The following is a 24,815-nucleotide window of genomic DNA, read 5'->3' as shown; positions in this document are numbered from 1 at the left end:
CTTCAAAGCACTGTTCTGATGGCAAGGAGGCAGATAAGGGCCCTCCTGCTGTCCTCTCAGCTGAGCGGGACATTTCGATGGTCATGATCAGCTCCACTTTTTTTTTTTCTTCCACATTTCAGACACCACAATCAACTTTGACATCAAGGAGATGATGCTCAGCATTGGCCTGTTTGGCGATGCCTGGCATTTACCCTGAGTCCCCACCCTCCAGGCATCAAGTGTGCTCAGCTCGTGAGCACACTACAACCAGTGATGAGACCAGGGCGTACAGGCATGTCCTTTAGTACCCGGACACAAGGTCATACCCACACACGCCGCGTTCTTAAGTGCTGGAAAAAAATATAAAAACTTTGCAGAGTCTTTGCACATAGACCAGTCACTAGAAGTCACTAAAAGGCCTAGATTTAGTTTTGCCAATGTACCCGAGTTTTGGCACAATGGCAAATTTTACACACTGCCAGGTCTAACAGATTATAGGACATGGCCTTTATGCACCAAAATTTGCACATGATTATGGTTTGAAGTATGCCAACTGAACAAAACTACAGGATCTTCATGTCCAGATCAGTCCAAGACATCATAAATCTGCTACATTTGGAGATTCACCAAGTATGAGTTTTTACTAAATCTGGGCCAAAGTTGCAATGGTGTGAACAAGACCGGTAATGTGCTCAGCTGTTTTATACAAGGCAGTTGTAGGGCGCGGTGTACCATCTTTTCCATATGTAGGTTTGCACATACTGTGGTCTAATCTAGAAAGTATTTCCAAGAAGCATTTCACCATGCATACAGGGGAGACCATATATTTGATTGGTTACTCAATACAGATGGCAAACTTGACAAGGGCTTAGCACATTACCCAAGCTAGAGATGGCTTCTGCATCAACTGTTCCTTTCCGTGTGGATTACAGTGTAAACAGGTGCTCAGAGTTTTGCAAATGTGCAAGTATATTATAGCCTACATCTTTACCAAGTGTTCAGTATTCTATGTACTGGGTTCTGTAAAGTAATGTGGAAACTGCACCACCATATATTAAGGAGGCATGGAGAGCATTGGATTAAGAGTTTTATTTTACAATATAAAAACCATCACAAATAAAAACATTTAAACAGTACTAAAACAATGCAGCTTTATGTGAAGATTCCCAGGACATAGCTGTGATCCTGCAGCATATTCACAACTGGTAAAACTTAAGTTAAAAAATAAATTCAGAACAGGTGTCTAGTGTCTTAATATGTCTTTGAAAAATTATACTAGAGGATAGCTAGCAGATGTTGCAACCCCGCAGTGATTTCCTCGGTCTTTGGCAATTAAAACGTATCCACCGTCACCCCATTTCTCACTCCAGCTAAACAAAAAAAAATAATAAATAAATAAAATGAAATATGTAAATATTAGGTTATACATCCAGAGAAGAGTCAATATATTCATTACTTTTACTAGAGATAATCGAACTTACAGTAATTTGATTTGTCATGAACTTTCAGCAGTTGCTGACTTTAAACCGGCATTAATTTCAGCCTTCAGGTTCTCCAGTGGGCTGGAAAAGGTGGATACAGTCCTAGAGGAGAGAGTCTCCAGCCCACCGGAGCACCTGAAAGCTGAACAAATTTACGCAGGATAAAGTCATCAAACGCTGGGCCGAGAAGTTTGTGACAAATCGAGTCACTGCAAGTTTGCGCATCTCTAACTTCTACCATGTAGTAAGGGACTGATCAGAGGGAAGGCCAGTGAAACTGCGTACGGTTACAGTTTGCTGGGTTAATATATTCCAGGTATATATGCAGAACTCCACTACCAGAGAGTTAGCCGAAGCACTCTCCGTGTCCCTTCAATTGCCAACATATACATTGATGAATGAATTGTTTTCACACCAACTGAAGGTCAATTATGGCTTTAAATCATACTGTCAAAGAACAAAACTTGTCATGTCTGATATCACTTTGTCAGAGTTAGATCAATAGTACAAGCTGGGAGAAGTGTGCGTAGCACGTTCTCCCAGCTCTGGTCTATGGAGCAATCATTGTCTCAGACAGTAGGAATAGGAGTGTGTTGCCAAGTGCATCTCCCTCTGCTCACTCTCAGTGGGGTCTGAACACCTAAACCATGAGTTATTAAAAACTAAGTGGGAAAATAAAATAAAAAAGTCTTGGAGTTATACTATAAGGTTGCACTCTACCTGTTTTTAATTATCCAGTATTTCTTTCCATCAACATCCTCTCCTTGATATCCATAGCCAACAGCAAGGACACCATGATCTAGCTCTGTGCTGCTGCAGTCAGGCTCATAGTAGATACCTAAATAAGATAGTGATATCAGTATATAGGGAAAATACTTTGCAACTATTACATCTGGCTCAATATTTAATATAACAAGCCTTTTAGAACACTCACCACTCTGATAGAACTGGAATGATTGATGTCCAGCATCAATGGCCACAGACACAGGACCAACTGAAGCTATAGCCTTCATCAACTCCTTCTCACTTCCAGAAGTTACATCCATAAAACCAGTGTCATTTGCAGCAGTGTTGTTGGAGTTGTATGCACACTCTTGATCATCCTGTAACAATAGACACGGTTAACCATTGCTTACAGTCTTGCTGTGAAAGAGCGCCATCATTAAAGTGGCTACACATTGCACTTGCAACCGCATTCCCAGCCATACCTTAGCAATATATGGATAAGACTCTTCAGAGTCAATGCCTTTGTTGTCCAAAACATATTGGAAAGCTTGATCCATGAGACCTCCATTGCAACCTTCATTCCCTTCTGGTCTAGAGCAGTCAACAAGGTTTTGCTCACTAAGGGACACTAGTTTTCCAGTCTGTCTAAAGTGTTGTCCTTCTAGAGCTCCAGTAGAACTGAATGCCCAGCAAGAGCCACACTGACCCTAAGCAAGAAAAACACAGACCAGTTAACATTTCAGCTACTAGAATCTTGTTCTGCAAAAAAAAAAAAAAAAAAAAAAACACACTACAGGTATACTGAACAAATGTGAGTGAAATACATACCTGATCTTTAACTGGTGTTACATATCCTTCTTTGCGCCAGTCAACACTCCTGGGGGGTTCAAAGTTGTTTGGAGCCATAAAGGTTGACCCACGTTTCCTGTCAGGCTTGTGTTTGTAGCCATTCATTACCTGTCTAAATTCTTCTGTAGTCTGAAAAAGAAGTGACCAAGTCAGCACATGGCACACATGATATTGCCTTTACAGGCAGTGCCCCATTTTAGTGGATGTAGACACAGCTATGGATCACAGATTTAACATCTAAGATGCATTGTTGCCCTCTAACAAAAAGCAGGTTATCAAGCACTTGACAAATGAACCTCCAGCTTTGTTTAATGGCAAGCGTAAACAAAAAAAAGTACAGCACACCTTAGTGATCCATCAGACACGTTTCCAGTCCAGATGCTGGATCACAATTTATTTGTTTATTGGAAGTTTGCACAGGGCTGAGTGCAGATCCACACACTGGCCCTCATTTACTACTAGCTGAATGCCCGGCGTTGCCTGGTTTTTCCTTCCTAATCCTTGTAGGGGAGGAAAAACAAACAAAGGAGGAAGCTTATGACTTCATATCCAGTCCTCATATTGTTGTCATATGCCAACCCCATATCCCGTCCTGTAATGTGTACCAGGTATTGAAACATCTCTAGCCGTACTGAAGTAATGTGGGAACATACATTTCCCATTGATTTGCACAGGACTTTAAACAAACCCCCCCCCCCCCCCGACCCTCACAAATGGGGGGGGGGGGGGGTAGTTAAGGGTTAAATTAACTATCCTGTATTTTAAGTGGACATATAAGTAACATGTGACCAAGAATTATGGAAATATCTCCAGCTGTTTGGAAGTTATGCAGTAACATATTTCACATTGACTTGTATAGGACTTTAAACATAAACCCCGCCCCTGGCAAATGGGGGTGAGTAAGGGTTAAATCACCTATCCTATGTTTGTTGTTGATATAAGTAACATGTGTGCCAAGTTTCATGTTAATATCTTTAGCCGTTTAACCCAACAAATTTCGCCTGGTTGTGCGCCAGATTAGGGCGCATTGCGCCAGAATTGAAGAAACCTGACTAACACCTCATTTTACTGAGAAAACCCAAAAAGGGGGCATGACCACTGAAAAGACAAATGTTAGACATTTTCACAAAAAACCCAACAGATTTACTAAGGTTTTCACAGAAAATGTTGATTTAAGCTGAGGAAAACCAGACAGATCAGAGCATGTGTAAAAAAAGCAAAATGTAGGATAAGCACAAAAGGTAGGGAAACCTTATTTAATAGTGTGGGAAAAAAAATTGTAGGGTTTTAAAACCCACAAAGAAAACTACTCTTCATAGATCAGGGCCAATGTCTACGAGGTGAAGGAGAGCTGGGAACTTTACTGATCCATCACCCTTCTGCAGTGATACTATGGCATTCAGAGACAAGCCATCTTCTCTTGGGAGCACTTTAGTGCCCAATACTAAGTTCAGGGTGTGTATGTCATGCTGATGTACTCACCATATCACCAAAATGATTCATGCCAAGCTTGTAAGTGTGTTTCCCCATGACATATTCCATGTTATGCATTTCAATTGTCTTTAGATTTTTCTCCCATACCATTCGCCTCCAGCCAGCTTCTTTCTGTAAGGAGAAAATGTGATATCATCAATGCAAGTTTTATTTAGTTACCCAAATGTGAAGAGACTACACCAATTGACTGCTGATAATACATATACACGGCACTGTTGAATAGCACTTCCTACAACCCCACCAACATCAATCTGTAATGGATGGATCAAAGAACTACAGTTCTTTTAATCTCCTTTGGTCAGTTTCAACTATTGCAGAAAAAGGGACCATTACCCAAGTGAATCAGCACCTCAGCTTAAAGCGCAACTGTCATGAAGTTTGGGGCATATGACCTAACCACAGTGTGTAAGATATGTCTGCAGCCTTGCTTTTATCCCTCTTATTACAGCTTTTATTAGCTCAAAAACACTTATATGCAGTCACTAGAGATGAGTGACCTTACAGTAAATTCGATTCGCCACGAACTTCTCGGCTCGGCAGTTGATGACTTTTTCTGCATAAATTAGTAAAGCTTTCAGGTGCTCCGGTGGGCTGGAAAAGGTGGATACAGTCCTAGGGAGACTCTTTCCTAGGACCGTATCCACCTTTTCCAGCCCACCGGAGCACCTGAAAGCTGAACTAAATTATGCAGGAAAAGTCATCAACTGCCGAGCTGAGAAGTTCGTGACGAATCGAATTTACTGTAAGTTTGCTCATCTCTAGCAGTCACTGTCAGTCTGATCGGTGTGACCAGGGCATCGCTGTTTTACACCCCATACACACACTGGTTAGCTTTCATGCCCCAAACCTCATGATAACTGCGCTTTAATGCAAGATTGGTGTTGCCATGTCCATGGTGACCTGCAGTAAAATGTTTTTTCTTAAACAATGTCTTTTATCCTCTTTTGGGGGTACATAAACTTGGATACCAAATAATGGTAGTGATTTACAGAATAAAGGCACACCAGAATCTGTTGCAATTGTAAGCATTACATTTTAATAATGAAGACTAAAAATACTACAAATTGGATGCCAGCATGCCATTACTGCTGCTAAAAATTTTTTTTTTTTTTTTTTTTTTTTAGCAGCAGTTTTTAAGTTGTAATATTTTTAGTAAATCTCTATATTCTCCCACATATCAACACTAAGAATTGCACAAGTTGTTGCAGTAAAAAGTAGAATCTGAGCATGTGAATGGACGTCAATATATTAATTCTCTAGTCCGTGATAGACCAGGGTGCCATGTCATGATGCCTCCAGCTGTTGCAAAAGTGCTACTCCAAACAAGCCTGAAAAGCAGTTTGCTGTCCAGGCATTCTGGGAGTTGTAGTTTTGACTGGAGACATCCTGATTGGGAACACCTGTTGTAGGCAAAAGGTCAGGGCATTCATATACGGGAGACGTTAAGTCCCAACTAGTGAACGGAAACACAAACATTACCGCGATACTTACAGTGTTATAGGATTTAGAGTAGAAACTCAAGTACTGCTGCCAGGACGCATCCAAAACAGGGTCACTCATAGGGGCAGCATAAGTGGTGGCCACGCAAAGGCCGAAGGCAAGTATATATAGCGTCATGGTTGCTGTAAGAGGATAAGAAAGTTAAGTGGTATTCAAGGAACTTGTCTGACCTTAAAAACGTCAGGATCTATAAGGGCGCGTTCACACTGAGGAATTCACGGGAAATCATTTCCGTCAGGAAATTGTTGCCTTCTGTCATTTTATCCATAGAGCGGAATTTCCATGCGGAAATGAAGAGGAATGAAGGAGGCTATTTAATCTACTTTTACGAATTACGCTTGACGATCATGTCGGGCAGATTTTTTATTTTTAAACCATTGATTTCCGCATTGGAAATCTGGTAGCAGAATTTCCGCAGTGTGAACAGGACAGCAGAAAAAAAAAAAAAAAACTCAATTTAAAGTCAATGGGTAGAAGAATGCAAGAGGAATTACTCGAGTAAATGCCTCTTGAATTATTCAGTGTGAACACATCCTTACTAAACCCCACTAGTGCCCTAAAACAGATTAACCCTTTTAAACTTGACATCTAAAACATACTACTTAAGGAGGAACATATGGTAAAATCAATCTATAGCAGTGTTTGGCAACCAGGTGTTGCAAAACTACAACTCCCAGCATGCCCGGACAGCCAAAGGCTGTCCGGGCATGCTGGGAATTGTAGTTTTGCAACATCTGGAAGCACCCTGGTTGCCAAACACTGAAATCTAGTATATGCATTTAAACATCCCTATACCGTGTAGTATAGACAGTGGGAGCAGAGCAGAAACAAGGACAGAGGGAATAAAGGACATTCCCTCCCCCACCCATGTGTACACAATCCCCCACCAGTGTCCATAATGGACAGGAAGCTCCTGGTTACGCAATGTACGAGCCCATCCCAGAAGAGCACAACAACCGGAGAGCAGCCCGAACAGCTGACTCAACAGCCTCCCGAGGCCGATACCGGAGATCACCGTATAACCCTACAGCCGGCATATAGAACCGTAGAGAAGGACTCGCGCCTCACAGGAATACCCCGACATCCGGCACATTCCAGGGCCCAGCTGCAGGCGCCCACCCAACAATGCATACCTCACTGCAGGATCACTCGCTGGGAATTGCAGGCATTCTGAGGCACCGGCGCTCTTATATGGCCTGGTTATGGCCCCGCCCCCAAAATGATTCACGCCACAGGATTGGCTTAATGTTTGCCCGCGGGGCTCATGTGACTGGCGAGCGCGTGACTTACCGTGTTGTTGTGGAGAGAGGGAGGGTGCTGAACCTTGTGTATGCTCCGTGTTATCTGTATACTGGGGTTATGGCATACTATACTATATCCCTCCTGCCCTCTTTATACGGCGTGCTGTTATAGTGTTCTCCGTGCTGTGGGGTTTACTCAACTGCTTTTTTAGGGCTTCAGAATAACGTGAGGTGCCAGATTGGTCCCAAAGCCTACCATAGTCTTTTCCCAACCAGGGGGCCTCAAAACTACAACAAGGGCATGCTGGGAGTTGTAGTTTTCCAGAAGCTGGAGGCACCCTGCATGGGAAACATTGACCTACCATCTGCAGACATTGGGGGAAAGTTATCAAGGTTGAGGAATGGGAATGTTTTTTTATACACCTTTAACCCCTTAAGGACCCAGCCATTTTTTGCAATTCTGACCACTGCCAAATTTAAAGGGTAGCTCCCACCATCCTTTTTTTTCTTCTGTCCCTGCCTATTTCCCATCTATCCCTAACCCCCTCCCTGCCTTAAAATTCTTTTTTAACATATTAAAAATGCCTTTTGTCTGCCTGGTAGTGTGCTCACTCACCAGGTAGACTTCCCCAGCAGGCACAACGTCACTGATGCCTGCTGGGGCTGACACTTCCGCCCTTAGTTCACCTATTCAGTGTACCTCCAGCTGTTTCACCACTACAACTCCCAGCTTGCCCTATTGGCTGTCAGGGCATGCTGGGAGTTGTAGTGGGGAAAAAACTGGAGGCATACTATATAGGTGAAAACCGTATCCGTGATGGCCGCACATCCCGCTCCCCGCCGCGCAAAAGAACAGGTCCCCAAACCTATCCCGCCCCCCCCCCCCCCCTCCCCGGCAAAAGCACAGTCACAGCAGCCCGCAAATTCTACTTTATGTTAGCGGTAAGATTTCGATTTAATAGGACATGTATGAACACATAGTAAATACTAGAGTAAAAGTATTCATTCTCGGGGTCCTTTTTGTCTAGTCTGCCCCTTGTCACCTCTCATCTAGATAGTCATTAAACTAATAGTTTATTCAGGATTTATGTAAATATAATAGAACTAATGTATATAATTAGTTAATTACCTGTCCAGAGCGTAGCAGGACCTGCGGGTCACGTGATCAGGTAAACTCTATGGTTTTTGCTTAAGGACCTTTGGAGGCCCCTGTGACGTATTGCACCCATCATTCTTTGTGACGGTGAGTGACAGATATTTGGACCAATCAGAACAACCCCGCCCCTGCCCATATAAGGGCGCGGCGGCCATTGTTAGCTCTCTTTCCTCGTGTGCTGTTGACAGGGAAGGATCTGCGCTGCTGTCATCAGTGAATTTAGGCCCTAGCCTTGCGGCGACGGCTGATTTCTTCTTAACCGTGAGTGTATCAGTCCCTAAGCACTCTGCAAGATCACCGGACCTTATCTATCCCCTAAATCTGGACGGATCTTCAAAATTAACCCTAAATTCAGAGACTTAGAATACAATTCAAGGTCCGCAACAACTGTCAGTCACTGAACTATATAGAGACTGTTTGAATGAGACTGTTATTGTGCATTGGATGTACCGCAAGCCTTTAAGTAAAGTTTATCCAAGTTCAAGTACCTTGTGGACCTTCAGTCATTTTATGCATGCACCTATCGTTACTGGGAAGGGCGGCGATAGGCCGGAGAATTACCTCAGCATACTAGCCCTCAGCCTGGCGTCACGAACTATAGGGTTAACCTTAACCCCTCATCTACCGAAACAACACCCCAACTACCATACACCCCCCAAGGGCTACCACACCACCATACACCTCCAGAGACGTGAAGGAATTTCCTTCTCGTCATTTACACTGTAGGACTGAATTGGCTCCAAACACTGCACAATTCTGTGGTATTCTCACAAATGCTGGTCTTATCATTACTGCACTATTTACTAATAAACAACAGGCTGCATTCTCTAGAGGTGCTGATACACGTGACTGTAAGCTAATGGTTCTCCCTACACATACGTAGCGGCCCTCACCTCTGTAGCAATGTGTAGCGCCACACCATGAAGAAACTGCAGGCGGTGTAAAAGTTTACAATAGTGGCTCTATAGCAGTTCCTTCCTGAAATAACCAACACAAATCTGTTCCTTATCACATGAAAAATGTATAACTTTCCCTTATCTATGTATATAAAACTCAACGTGTGTATGTGTGTGTGTGTGTGTGTGTGTGTGTGTGTATGTATGTATGTTCCAGCATCACGTCCAAACGGCTAAAGATATTAACATGAAACTTGGCACACATGTTACTTATATGTCCACAACAAACATAGGATAGATGATTTAACCCTTACTCACCCCCATTTGCCAGGGACGGGGTTTATGTTTAAAGTCCCATACAAGTCAATGGGAAATATATATTACTTATATGTCCACTTAAAAAATAGGATAGTTAATTTAACCCTTAACTACCCCCATTTGTGAGTGTCGGGGTTTTTGTTTAAAGTCCCATGCAAATCAATAGAAAATGTATGTTCTCACATAACTTCCGTACGGCTGGAGATATTTCAATACCTGATACACATATTACGGGTCGGGATAGGAGGTCGAGATAGGAGGTTGGGATATGAGGACAGGATAGGAGGTCGGGATAGGAGGACGGGATAGGAGGACGGGGTAGGAGGACGGGGTAGGAGGACGGGATAGGAGGATGGGATAGTAGGATGGGATAGGAGGACGGGATAGGAGGTGGAGATAGGAGGACGGGATAGGAGGTTGGGATTGGAGGTCGAGATAGGAGGTCAGGATAGGAGGTCGAGATAGGAGGACGGGATAGGAGGTCAGGATAGGAGGTCGAGATAGGAGGTCAGGATAGGAGGTCGAGATAGGCGGACGGGATAGGAGGACGGGATAGGAGGTCAGGATAGGAGGTCAGGATATGGGGTTGGGATATGACAACAATATATGAGGACGGGATATGAAGTCAAAAGCTTCCTCCTTTGTTTATTTTCCTCCCCAACAAAGATTAGCAAGGAAAACAGGGCAACGCCGGGTATTAAGCTAGTTATTAATATTTAATATGTATTTATTCAGCTTTTCTATTATTTGCTGTTGAATGATTTTTAAACACAACCAACTATTCAGGATTAAATTAAAAACTTTAAAATAACAATCAATTCATTGCTTTCAAAATAAGCAAAAATGTTCCTAGATCTGTTTTATTTTAAAAATGTCAGTGTGAATACGGCGTTTCCTGTATAGTGCCACTGTGTAGAAAGTGTTATGGTAACAGTTTTGGGGCTCCAGTGGAACAACCACATTAAAGACTCTATGGATCGGCCTCATTGTCACGATTCCGGCTGGCAGGTAGTGGATCCTCTGTGTCAGCGAGGGATTGGCGGGGACCGTGCTAGTGGACCGGTTCTAAGAGGCTACTGGTTTTCACCAGAGCCCGCCGCAAAGCGGGATGGTCTTGCTGCGGCAGTAGCAACCAGGTCGTATCCACTAGCAACGGCTCTACCTCGCTGACTGCTGAGAAGGCGTGGGACAGAAGGACTAGGCAGAGGCAAGGTCAGACGTAGCAGAAGGTCGGGGGCAGGCGGCAAGGTTCGTAGTCAGGATGGGTAGCAGAAGTTCAGGTACACAGGCTTTGGACACACTAAACGCTTTCACTGGCACAAGGCAACAAGATCCGGCAAGGGAGTGCAAGGGAGGAGACTAGATAAAGGCAGGGAGCAGGTGGGAGCCAATAAGCTAATTGGGCCAGGCACCAATCATTGGTGCACTGGCCCTTTAAGTCTCAGAGAGCTGGCGCGCGCGCGCCCTAGAGAGCGGAGCCGCGCGCGCCAGCACATGACAGCAGGGGACCGGGACGGGTAAGTGACCTGGGATGCGACTCGCGAGCGGGTGCGTCCCGCTGTGCGAATCGCATCCCCAACGGCCAAAACAGTGCAGCGCTCCCGGTCAGCGGGACTGACCGGGGCGCTGCAGGGAGAAAGACGCCGTGAGCGCTCCGGGGAGGAGCGGGGACCCGGAGCGCTAGGCGTAACAGTACCCCCCCCCTTAGGTCTCCCCTTTTCTTTGACCGGCAACTGCCTCCCCTGGGATGAGGACCCCGGGAAAGAATGGAGGGTTTCCTCAACGGCAGGCAGTACAGCAGGAGTGGGAATGGGGAGGGAGGGCAGAGGGCGAAGCCGGGCACGGGGCAGTGTGACACCAGGACGGGGGCCATGAGGAGGCACAGAGGTTTGCCTGACGGGACTGGGAGGGGGGGAGAGGCACTTCCTATGGCAGGCAGAGTCCCAGTTCTTTATCTCCCCGGTGGTCCAATCAAGGGTGGGGGAATGAAGCCGGAGCCATGGCAGACCGAGGAGGACCTCAGAGGTACAACTGGGGAGAATGAAGAACTGAATCCTTTCGTGGTGGGGTCCGATAGACATCAGGAGGGGTTCTGTGCGGTAACGCACGGTGCAGTCCAATCTGGCTCCGTTGACCGCGGAAATGTAGAGCGGTTTGGCGAGACGGGTCACCGGGATGCAGAATTTATTGACAAAGGACTCCAAAATAAAATTCCCGGAGGCACCAGAGTCCAAGCAGGCCAAGGCTGAGAGGGAGGAGTTGGCTGTAGGAGAAATCCGCACGGGCACCGTGAGACGTGGAGAAGAAGATTTAGAACCAAGAGATGCCACACCCACGTGAGCTGGGTGCGTGCGTGCGTTTCCCAGGCGTGGAGGACGGATAGGGCAATCCACCAAGAAATGCTCGGTACTGGCACAGTACAGACAGAGATTTTCCTCTCCACGGCGACTCCTCTCCTCCTGGGTCAGGCGAGACCGATCCACTTGCATGGCCTCCTCGGCGGGAGGCCCAGGCATAGACTGCAAAGGATGCTGTGGGAGAGGTGCCCAGAGATCCAAGTCCCCTTCCCGGCGGAGCTCTCGGTGTCGCTCAGAAAAACGCATGTCAATGCGGGTAGCCAAATGGATGAGTTCTTGGAGGTTGGCAGGAATCTCTCGCGCGGCCAGCACATCCTTGATGCGACTGGATAGGCCTTTTTTAAAGGTCGCGCAGAGAGCCTCATTATTCCAGGATAGTTCAGATGCAAAAGTACGGAATTGTATGGCGTACTCGCCAACGGAAGAATTACCCTGGACCAGGTTCAGCAGGGCAGTCTCAGCAGAAGAGGCTCGGGCAGGTTCCTCAAAGACACTTCGGACTTCAGCAAAAAAGGACTGGACTGTGGCTGTGGCAGGATCATTGCGGTCCCAGAGCGGTGTGGCCCAAGACAAGGCCTTTCCTGAAAGAAGGCTTACTACGAACGCCACCTTAGACCGTTCTGTAGGAAACAAGTCTGACAACATCTCCATATGCAGGGAACACTGAGACAAAAATCCACGGCAGAGTCTGGAGTCCCCATCAAATTTGTCCGGCAGGGACAAGCGGAGGTTAGGAGCGGCCACTCGCTGCGGAGGAGGTGCAGGAGCTGGCGGAGGAGATGGTTGCTGCTGTAGCAGGGGCAGAATTTGCTGTAACATGGCGGTCAACTGCGACAGCTGCTGTCCTTGTTGGGCAATCTGCTGCGATTGCTGAGCGACCACCGTGGGAAGATCAGCGAGACTTGGCAGCGGCACCTCAGCGGGATCCATGGCCGGATCTACTGTCACGATTCCGGCTGGCAGGTAGTGGATCCTCTGTGTCAGCGAGGGATTGGCGGGGACCGTGCTAGTGGACCGGTTCTAAGAGGCTACTGGTTTTCACCAGAGCCCGCCGCAAAGCGGGATGGTCTTGCTGCGGCAGTAGCAACCAGGTCGTATCCACTAGCAACGGCTCTACCTCGCTGACTGCTGAGAAGGCGTGGGACAGAAGGACTAGGCAGAGGCAAGGTCAGACGTAGCAGAAGGTCGGGGGCAGGCGGCAAGGTTCGTAGTCAGGATGGGTAGCAGAAGTTCAGGTACACAGGCTTTGGACACACTAAACGCTTTCACTGGCACAAGGCAACAAGATCCGGCAAGGGAGTGCAAGGGAGGAGACTAGATAAAGGCAGGGAGCAGGTGGGAGCCAATAAGCTAATTGGGCCAGGCACCAATCATTGGTGCACTGGCCCTTTAAGTCTCAGAGAGCTGGCGCGCGCGCGCCCTAGAGAGCGGAGCCGCGCGCGCCAGCACATGACAGCAGGGGACCGGGACGGGTAAGTGACCTGGGATGCGACTCGCGAGCGGGTGCGTCCCGCTGTGCGAATCGCATCCCCAACGGCCAAAACAGTGCAGCGCTCCCGGTCAGCGGGACTGACCGGGGCGCTGCAGGGAGAAAGACGCCGTGAGCGCTCCGGGGAGGAGCGGGGACCCGGAGCGCTAGGCGTAACACTCATGACCTCTCCAAAACCCTAACTTGGTAGAAAACCAGTAAAGATGTTTCGGATTTGCTCCTTTACATTGCACCTTGGGCCTCTAGGGATCCCTCTAAAACTCGTCTTTAAGGACAGATTTTAGACCCTGTGCAAAACTAAAAGTATGACCTAAATATTATACCAAAATACTGTAATGTACTACATAGCAGGACTTCTCTGTTTCTTCCTCACATGGACAAATAACAAATAATACCACACAACACTAAATAAACGTTATAGCGTCCACCCATGTTATACCCATCAATGCCAACTAAATAGCACCAAGTAACACACATAATATCCCCCACACCAAATACCACAGTGCAGTACACAATATTTCACCCTAAGTGCTAAATAAACACGATAATACAGCACAAAGTACCACTCCAGCAGCACCAAATATTACAGTGCAGCACAAAATAACTCTCAGCCACACAAAACAAATCCCACAGTGCACAACTCAGTAGGGACTCACTAGGATTATAGGTTGAACTTGATGGACTTTGGTCTTTTTCAACCTTATGAACTATGTTACTCTGTTACAAAATACCTATCGTCACGCCCCCTCCCATAGGCTTGCATTGAGGGTACGGGGCGTGACGTCCCACGGGGGGGTAGAGTATTGACGTCACAATACTCCGGCCCCTTGGTCATTACGCTTCACACTGAGAGCCTCATGACAGATTGTGGGGGTCCCCAGCGGCGAGACCCCACGATCATACATCTTATCCCCTATCCTTTGCATAGGGGATAAGATGTGTTAGGGCCGGAGTACCCCTTTAAGAAGGTTCTTGTAACTACAGATCACAATAAGGTTGTTTGATGATGTAAGTCCAGTCTGGTGGAACCATTGCAGGTCCAGTTATTGTAGCTGTAATCCGAACACTAAAATGGACTGACTCTATGGCCATCCGAGACAGGACTAAACTGCACTATGCAGCTCAGGCGGTATGGGCCTTTGTTGCTGATTCTGTTGTATGATCCATTGTACATCAGACCCCGAAAGATCACAGACTTCCATGGGGTTTACAGGGTCTCTCTCTGCTGTCCATTATTTAGCAGGATTTTACAGCTTGCATAACTTTTTGTCCAGTGAGATACTGCTGAATAAATGCATCTGTATCTGAGCTCTGTTTTGAGGAATTGAGCCTTAGATTTGTGCTCATTCCTTAGTTTGGAGATACACAGAGCTTGTTTTAACATATTCCATTTAAGATTCCTTTATATAAAGATAAAGATAAATTTAGGATAAAATCTAAAATACTTGAGCCACTTTAATGGCTAGTACAATATAACATTCTGCTAAAAGGAAACAACACAATGATTTGTAAGTGCTGGGAAGTTTGTCTCAGTAGCTGTTTTGTAACAGGACCCTTCCCCCATCCACTATCTGTGAAACCTTAGACTGAGATAAACAAGTCCTAGGCCCACTTATCTAACACTCCATATAGCCTTCTCACTAGTGCGAATGCATATATGAATGGCATGTTAACGTAGGAATCTAATGCAAATAGATGGAAATGAAATGTTAGCTAGAACAGATGCAAAGTACTCCAAGCACACATGACTACACTGAAATAATCTATATCCTGACGATACCTGTGCAAACATTATTATTTCATCAGCATTCCTATTCTAAAGCTGGATATACACATATAACTGTTGTCCAGCATATATTTCTCTCACGTACCCCTATTAACTATTTCATTGATGTGACGCTTATCTATGGTGGGAAAAAAGTTCATAAAGAAAAAGATCCAAGGGCGTAGCTAAAGGCTCATGGGCCCTGGTGCAAATGTTCAGCTTTGCCCCCTCCCTGGACAACTTCTTTTTACTTTACAGGGACTACAGCTCTCATCAAAAACAATCAGAGACAGAATAAACCTTTATCCAGGCTCTCACAGGTGATATCTGATGGGAGACTCTCTTTTTTTTTTTTCTTTGCCATTCGGACCAGACCACCATGAAGACTTCTTTTACCTATGTCTAAACTACTGCTAAATGCTGTGCTCCCTACATATAGTACTGACACAATTGGTTCCTCTTTAGAATAGAAAACCAGGACATACTTTGGCATGAATATAATACTACCATGTACTGTACCCCTTAATACAATACGGCTACATTCTGTACCCCTGAATGCAATACTGCCACATGCTGTGCACTTAAAGTATACCTGTCATTTCAGAGGACTTTTCACGATAAGCTGCCCTGTGTGTGCATGAGGAGCTGCCCTATTTCTGGCCATTATATTACTTTTCTATGGCATTTTCAGCAGATTTCTGCTCTGCAGGCTTCATCTCTATTTTGCATTTCTCCCAGAGCTGGTGGGTGTAGCTGCCCCTCCCCCTCTAGAGGCTTGTATTGGTTTGTTTTGCAGACACAAAAAAGGCTGAGTTAGTTTTCAGAGTTGAAGACAGACAATCTCAATGAAGAGGGTAGAGAGGGAGAAAGTTTAATAACAGGAGAAAGAAGCACTTTTGTCTAAGATATAATACAACATTTCTTATCTTTACTAGTACTATTGATCTATGCAGAGTTTTTCAAATGACAGTGCCTATTTAAGTGAATAATTATGCAGTATCTCTGGTAAATTATGTCACTGTCCCCCTAATTAAATGTGTCTCTGATCCCTAATGAATTCTGCCACTGCCCCCTTTATTAACTTAATCTCTGTCGCCATAAAACTGCCCCCAAATTAACTGTGCTACAGTGCCCCCAAACTGACTCTATGTCCCCAAGTTGTGCCACTGTGCCCCCTTATGAATTGTGTCACTGTTCCCAGACTCTGCTGCACTGGCCAAGTCTAGTCAGAGCAAAATGGTGCAGGCATGGCTCATCATGGCCATATAATAGATTGCTGTCAGGGAAGGAGATTAGTGTTCCTTCTCCCACCAGCGCTCCCTTATTCAATTGTACTGGCGCCTTAAAGACGATGATACAGTTAATTCCTGAGAATGCGTGGAACCTCTTCCGGTTACCTGAACCAATTGGAGGTGGCTGGTTAAGGCCCCTACTACTTGCAAAGTAATAACATGTAATGTTTATTGCAATTAATGGGAAAAACATAGCAATACCACCGCACGGTAATGGAACATTTAAACACAACCCTAAAATCCCATTTATGCCTCCTTCACACACTCTTTTTAATCGCATTTTTGTGACTTTCCCCCCCAAAAAGTGTCATTTAGTACATTGCAAGTCGTGTGATTTAAAGTTTTCCTATTGAAGAGTGTGAAAAAATACTACTCCTGACTTCCACCTAACATTTGGCTACAGCAATTTTACACTAAAGCATGCAATGCATTTTTAGGGGGTAAAACATGTAGAGTATCCTGTGCTTATTTGATGCGCAGGGTTTGATGTGCAAGATTTAAAGGGGTACTCCAGCGCTTAGACATCTTAGCCCCTATCCAAAGGATAGGGGATAAGATGCCTGATTGCGGGGGTCCCGCCGCTGCGGACCCCCGTGATCTTTCACACCGCACTCCGTTAAAATCAGTCCCCGGAGTGCGTTCGCTCTGGGTTGATTCCTGTCGATCACGGGGCCAGAGCATTGTGATGTGACATCACAATGGGGCGGAGCCATGACGCCACAATGCTCCGGCCCCATGATTGACAGTAATCAGACCCGGAGCAAACACGCTCCAGGGACTGATTTTAACGGTGTGCAACATCACGGGGGTCCCCAGTGACGGGACCCCCGTGATCAGGCATCTTATCCCCTATCCTTTGGATAGGGGAAAAAGATGTCTAAGCGCCGGAGTACACCTTTAACCCCTTAACGACGCAGGACGTATATTTACGTCCTGCGCCGCCTCCCGCAATATGATATCGCTCCTGCATCATATCGCGTCGGTCCCGGCACTCATCAACGGCCGGGACCCACGGCTAATACCACACATCGCCGATCGCGGCGATGTGCGGTATTAACCCTATAGAAGCGGCGGTAAAAGCTGACCGCAGCTTCTAAAGTGAAAGTGAAAGTGACATGGCTGCTCAGTCGGGCTGTTCGGGACCGCCGCGGTGAAATCGCGGCGTCCCGAACAGCTCACAGGACACCGGGAGGGCCCTTACCTGCCTCCTCGGTGTCCGATCGGCGAATGACTGCTCCGTGCCTGAGATCCAACCAGGAGCAGTCAAGCGCCGATAACACTGATCACAGGCGTGTTAATACATGCCAGTGATCAGCATAGGAGATCAGTGTGTGCAGTGTTATAGGTCCCTATGGGACCTATAACACTGAAAAAAATGTTAAAAAAAAGTGTTAACAAAGATCATTTAACCCCTTCCCTAATAAAAGTTTGAATCACCCCCCTTTTCCCATAAAAAAATAAAAAAGTGTAAAAAAAATTAATAAACATATGTGGTATCGCCGCATGCGTAAATGTCCGAACTATAAAAATATATCATTCATTTTTGGTTCCTTTTTATACCATTAAAAAATGAATAAAAAGTAATCAAAAAGTCTGATCAAAACAAAGATCATACCGATAAAAACTTCAGATCACGGCGCAAAAAATGAGCCCTCACACCGCCCTGTACGTGGAAAAATAAAAAAGTTATAGGGGTCAGAAGATGACATGTTTAAACGTATACATTTTCCTGCATGTAGTTATGATTTTTTCCAGAAGTGCGACAAAATCAAACCTATATAAGTAGGGTATCATTTTAACCGTATGGACCTACAGTATAATGTAGACATGTGCAATTCGGTTCGGCACGAATGTCTAAATTAACGAATTTTACCGTTTTCGTGCATTCGGACCGATCCGAATGCACGAAAACATATTTTGAACATTCCCGAATAGCCACGATAATACGAATAGCAAAGTAACGAATACATTAGTTATTTCCCGACCATAATGCTGTAAATAACGAATGCATTCGTTATCTGTAAACGAACGTGAAGAATTCATTCTGATAACAAATATAATAAAAAAGGATATAGATAGTTTGATTTTTCGGATACATTCGGTATTCGGGTACATTCGGTAAATCTTTTTATTCTTTTTTTGGACTTTAGCGATCCTAAAAAATTATGGAGATACCTTTTTTATAAAAATTTCGTAGGGTATCATAAAAAAATCATAATAAAAAAGATACAGTGGTGATGGAAAAAATTGTATCTAATTAAATGTATCATTTTTATTATGAAATGTTTATTCATTTTTAAACAGGGATCAATTTATGTGAGCGGGTAAAGCACTAAAAATGTAGCCGACAATAATAAAAAATGTAGTGTGTGCGTGTTTTTCACTTTTTTTTAAAACATTTTTTAGGTAGTACTACTACTCCCAGCATGGAACACACTCTTCCATGATGGGAGTAGTAGTTACCTGTACTAATTGACAGATTGCAGGGGTCCCTTGCGATCATCTTGTATAATGTATAGATGCGCCGGCTGCTCTTCTATGGTCCCCTGCACTCACGTATATGTACACATATTCATATTTCCCGCAGAGCTGTGATTGGCCAGATGGTTCCAGCCAATCACAGCTCTCTGTGAGAAATAGGAATATGTGTATATATACGGCCGTGCAGGGGACCATAGGAGAGCGGCCGCCGCATTCATACATTATACTGGAGGATCGCAGCGGGTGTCAGGAGTGATACCTGCAGTGATCTTTCCTTTACTACAAGTACTAATACTCCCAACATGGAGCACACTCTGCTCCATGCTGGGAACTGTAGTACCTGTATTAATAGACAGATCGCAGCGGTTACACTAGCTGCCATATGTCTATTAATGCAGGTACTACAGCTCCCAGCATGGAGCAGAGTGTGCTCCATGTTGGGAGTATTAGTACCTGCAGTAAGGGACAGATCCCAGGGATGTCACTCCTCCTGACACCCGCTGCGATCCTCCTTATGTGAATGTCGGGATCAGCTGTTCTCAGGGCTTCAGAGCCAGGAGAACAGCTGACGCTGAGCCGTAGGTATACATCGTATATCTACTGCCCAGCAAGAACTTACAGTGAGCCTGCAATGTGTATACAGTATACACATTGCTGGCTCACTTAACCCCTTGCTGAGCTGTGCGCTATGCGCAAGCCCAGCAAGGGAAGAGTTAACTTACACTGCTGGACAGTGTAGGTTAACCCTTTGGGCGGTATACACTATATACAGCTATCTATAGATAGCTGTATACAGTGTATACAGAAGACGTATGCGGTAACAGGCTGGCGTTATTTAGGCTGGGGAGGGCCAGTAACAATGGTCCTCGCCCACCCTGGTAACGTCAGGCTGTTGCTGTTTGGTTGGTATCTGGCTGAGAATGAAAATACGGGGAACCCTATGCGTTTTTTTTTTAAATTTTTTTATTTAAATTAAAAAAAAAACGCATAGGGTTCCCCGTATTTTCATTCTCAGCACAATACCAACCAAACAGCAACAGCCTGACGTTACCAGGGTGGGCGAGGACCATTGTTACTGGCCCTCCCCAGCCTAAATAACGCCTGTTACCGCCTAGGCCCAGGAGCGCCATTTTTGACGCTCCGGGCCTGTTGGTACCGGCTCTTCCCGGCACCCCTGTGGCGGTGGGTACCGGGGTAATAATTGGGGGTTAGCGCTAGCTGTTTTTGGGGCTAGCACTAAGCCCTGGCCTAGTAATGGATTCCGTCAATAAGACAGCTTCCGCTACTAACCCTGAAAATTCAATAAAAATAAAAAAAAAACACAACACATTGGAAAAATTATTTTATTTAAAAAAACACTCCCCCACAGCCCTCGTTAACCATTTTATTAAAGGGGAAAAAAAATTATCCGCCGTAATCCATCGAATCCGCAGTAATCCTCTGCATACACGGATCTGAAACGAGAAGAAAAAAAAACACAAAAAATTGGTTATGACATTTTTGGCGCTGTCCGCTGGGGAGAGCACCCATGATGCAATGTCTACCCAAACAGGGAGCCACCAATTGGTGCAAAACTACAACTCCCAGCATGCCCAGACAGCCTTTGGCTGTCTGGGCATGCTGGGAGTTGTAGTTTAGCAACAGCTGGAGTCTCCCTGTCTGGGTAGACACTGCCAGAAGGGTCTGTTCACATTATACAAAACGTACAATGTGAACAGAGCTTCAGATAAACTAGCCTTGTTCCCTTCTGTAGCTCCGCCCCCTAATGACATCACCACTAGGGGGCGGAGCTACACGAACCCGGCCCGGGACTCGAGGGAAGTAAGCTGGACTTCGTCTTCTGTATACAGCTATCTATAGATAGCTGTATAAAGTGTATACCGCCCAAAGGGTTAACCTACACTGTCCAGCAGTGTAAGTTAACTCTTCCCTTGCTGGGCTTGCGCATAGCGCACAGCTCAGCAAGGGGTTAAGTGAGCCAGCAATGTGTATACTGTATACACATTGCAAGCTCACTGTAAGTTCTTGCTGGGCAGTAGATATACCATGTATACCTACGGCTCAGCGTCAGCTGTTCTCCTGGCTCTGTAGCCCTGAGAACAGCTGATCCCGACATTCACATAAGGAGGATCGCAGCGGGTGTCAGGAGGAGTGACATCCCTGGGATCTGTCCCTTACTGCAGGTACTAATACTCCCAACATGGAGCACACTCTGTTCCATGCTGGGAGCTGTAGTACCTGCATTAATAGACATATGGCAGCGAGTGTAACCGCTGCGATCTGTCTATTAATACAGGTACTACAGTTCCCAGCATGGAGCAGAGTGTACTCCATGTTGGGAGTAATAGTACTTGTAGTAAAGGAAAGATCACTGCAGGTATCACTCCTGACACCCGCTGCGATCCTCCTGTATAATGTATGAAAGCGGCGGCCGCTCTCCTATGGTCCCCTGCACGGCCGTATATATACACATATTCCTATTTCTCACAGAGAGCTGTGATTGGCTGGAACCATCTGGCCAATCACAACTCTGCGGGAAATATGAATATGTATACATATACGTGAGTGCAGGGGACCATAGAAGAGCAGCCGCTGCATCTATACATTATACAAGATGATCGCAAGGGACCCCTGCAATCTGTCAATTAGTACAGGTAACTACTACTCCCATCATGGAAGAGTGTGTTCCATGATGGGAGTAGTAGTACTACCTAAAAAAATTTTTTAAAAAAAGTGAAAAACACGCACACACTACATTTTCATTATTGTCGGCTACATTTTTAGTGCTTTACCCGCTCACATAAATTGATCCCTGTTTAAAAATGAATAAACATTTCATAATAAAAAAGATACATTTCGTTAGATACAATTTTTTTCATCACCACTGTATCTTTTTTATTATGATTTTTTTATGATACCCTGCGAAATTTTAATAAAAAAGGTATCTCCATTATTTATTAGGATCGCTAAAGTCCAAAAAAAGACTAAAAAGATTTACCGAATGTACCCGAATACCGAATGTATCCGAAAAAAAACAACACGAATACCCGAATACCGAATGTATCCGAAAAATCTAAACCGAAAATATTGCCGAACCGAAATTTTTTTCCAAAACGAAAAAACGAAACGAAATTAAACGAAAATTTTTCTAGTGCACAAGTCTAGTATAATGATAAGGTGTAATTTTTACCGAAATATACACTGCGTAGAAACGGAAGCCCCCAAATTTACAAAATGGCGTTTTTTCTTCGATTTTGTCGCACAATGATTTTTTTTCCGTTTTGCCGTGCATTTTTGGGTAAAATGACTAATGTCACTGCAAAGTAGAATTGGCGACGCAAAAAATAAGCCATAATATGGATTTTTAGGTGAAAAATTGAAAGGGTTATGATTTTTAAAAGGTAAGGAGGAAAAAACGAAAGTGCAAAAACTGAAAAACCCTGAGTCCTTAAGGGGTTAAAGATGCTGATTTTATGCTGCAGATTTCAATGTAAACTAAATGAACACAACTTCAAATTTGCAGCTTTAATTCCTGCGCATCAAATATGCGCAGAATACTGAACGTGTGAATACACCCTTAGGCCATTTTCACACGTCCGGAATCTCTGTGCTGAATTCCGCATTGAAATTTTGCTGGAGATTTCGGAGCAGCAGAATCCTGTTGATTTTATTGGGATTCTGCTGCGCTGTGCACTCGGCTGGACTTTCCGTGCCAGATGTTTCTTACACAGAAATACCATTTCCGTGTCCGCACAAAGAAGGAACCTGTTCATTCTTTGTGCGGACACTGCATGGAATGCATAGCCGTCTATGAGATAGCGCCGGCGGTGATGCGGACATTCCGGAAGTGTGAACATAGCCTTAATGGTGTTTTTTCCCCCTCTGTTTTACTGGAAAAACACAATGTCCCGGATTAACCAAGATTATAGGATTTTGTACAATAGCAAGTGTGGTTTTGTAAAGCCAGATTTACCAAAATGTTTGCTCCAAGCCAAGTGTGTTTTCTGTATGTATGTATGTATATATATATATATATATATATATATATATATGTGGTAGCCCATGGGGGGTGTATGGTAGGGATGGTAGGATGTTGGTATATGAGGGGTTAATATTAACCCAGTCACTCGTGACGCCAGGGTGAGGGCTGGTATGCTGAATCTATGTTCCGTCCTATCGCCGCCCTTCCCAGAAGCGATAGGTGCAATGAAATGACTGAAGGTCCACAAGCAGATTTCACTTGAACTTCAATAACTTTACTGCAGTGCTTGCAATATCCAATACGTAATAACAGTCTCTTAATACAATTCTTTGGTTGCTTAGCGATTGGTAGAAGTTGCAGACCTTGCATAAGACCTATAGTCTCTGAATTTAGGGAATGATGTGCAGATCCGTCCGGATTTAGGGGAAATATTGAGTCCGGTGATGCTGCAGAGTGCTTAGGGGATGACACACTCTATAATTTATATCGTTCGGCCGTTGCCGCAAGGCTCAGGCCTAACTCACTGCGATTACTGCAATACAGGTCCTTCTCTGATGAAAGCCAGGAGCAAGAGAGCGATAAGATGGCCGCCGCTCCCTTATATGGGCAGGGGGTGTGGCGATTTTGATTGGTCCGAACGTCTGCCACTCACTTTACATGGTGAGATGGGATTGCTTACGTCACAGGCTCTATGTACACTGTAGAACCAGAACGAGGCTACAGACACCAGAACGAGGCCTGGAACGCATCCAGAGCGAGGCTTGGAACGCATCACATGACCCGAAGGCCCTGCAATGCCATAGAAACAAGCAATTAACCATTTACATGCAGAAATAACACTATATACATTATTTTATAGAAAAATTTGTAATCTATACACTATAATGGAGGCGACTAGGGACGAACTGACCAATAAAGACTACTAAGTCCTAGGGACTCTGGCTATGGGGACCCACAGATGAACAAATACCGTGTGAAATGCGGTACTGGGACATCCACATATATAAATATATATATATATATATATATATATATATATATGTATTATCTCTTCCTTTGTATTACCTATTTACCCTTTTGATTAAACTTTTGGCTTTGACTCAATAACTGCCGTGGCAGTTTTTCAAATATCACCAGAAAATAAACAGTTTTTGAAACCTAGCCTTAGGGAAGTCTGAGTTCAATACTGTTATGTATTAGCCAGGCCAGAAGGCATATCCCACTTAGGAGGAGTGTATTGTTTTCACAGCATATTGTGCAATGCTACATTTCTATTGAGCTGGCACTGTAAATATAATGCTTGCTACTAGCTTCACCCCATAGCCTTTAGACAATCCCATCAATGGGGTAACATTTTAACTAAAAAAAAATGTCCATAGCAGGCAACTCTTAAATCATCATGTCGGCTTGGTACAAAGATTATTGAGGAACCCAATCCAGGGTTAAAAGTAGGTTTACCTGAGGTCATTGTCCATATAGCGACAATTCTCTTTAGGCTGCTGTCACATGCACACAGTTTTTTTCCTCTAAAATACTACTGTTTGTAGTGACAGTGTCATATGTCACTTATTTACATGGCGGAAAAAAAATTAGGTTTTTTTTACATATTGCGTTCAGACCACTTTCCTATAGTCTTACATTGAGCACATTAATGTTAAAAATACGGATGCTATTTTTCTGCAGTTTTGCAGATGCATTTTTATTTTACAATGAAATGCCTGAAAATACACTGTGTGACCATAACCTTAAGGATTTCAAAACAGTAAGGAGGTGGAACAAAAAAGTGAGTTGCGTAGTGTTTCAATG

At 44.7% G+C, this 24,815-nt stretch overlaps 1 protein-coding gene across 6 annotated transcripts; it reads right to left on the bottom strand.

Moving 5' to 3' along the window:
- Positions 1-1,056: 1,056 nt before the first annotated feature.
- CTSL (cathepsin L) lies at positions 1,057-24,492 on the bottom strand. 6 transcript variants are annotated; one of them, XM_056524584.1, is made up of 8 exons: positions 24,468-24,492; positions 6,024-6,154; positions 4,521-4,643; positions 3,018-3,167; positions 2,672-2,896; positions 2,398-2,566; positions 2,184-2,301; positions 1,057-1,352 (listed from the first exon to the last, which is right to left on the bottom strand). In XM_056524584.1, the coding sequence occupies exons 1-8, from the start codon at positions 24,475-24,477 to the stop codon at positions 1,253-1,255; spliced, it is 1,026 nt and encodes a 341-aa protein (XP_056380559.1). In that variant the 5' UTR covers positions 24,478-24,492; the 3' UTR covers positions 1,057-1,252. The 6 variants fall into 6 exon arrangements, with proteins under 6 accessions (XP_056380559.1, XP_056380591.1, XP_056380569.1 ...); XM_056524616.1 differs by lacking the exon at positions 24,468-24,492 and adding an exon at positions 23,534-23,556; XM_056524594.1 differs by lacking the exon at positions 24,468-24,492 and adding an exon at positions 23,372-23,393.
- Positions 24,493-24,815: the final 323 nt, after the last annotated feature.

Source organism: Hyla sarda, chromosome 1 (assembly GCF_029499605.1).
Source record: "Hyla sarda isolate aHylSar1 chromosome 1, aHylSar1.hap1, whole genome shotgun sequence".
NCBI lineage: Eukaryota > Metazoa > Chordata > Amphibia > Anura > Hylidae > Hyla > Hyla sarda.
The sequence above is the reverse complement of the archived record's forward strand: the minus strand, read 5'-3'. Positions and strand labels throughout refer to the sequence as shown.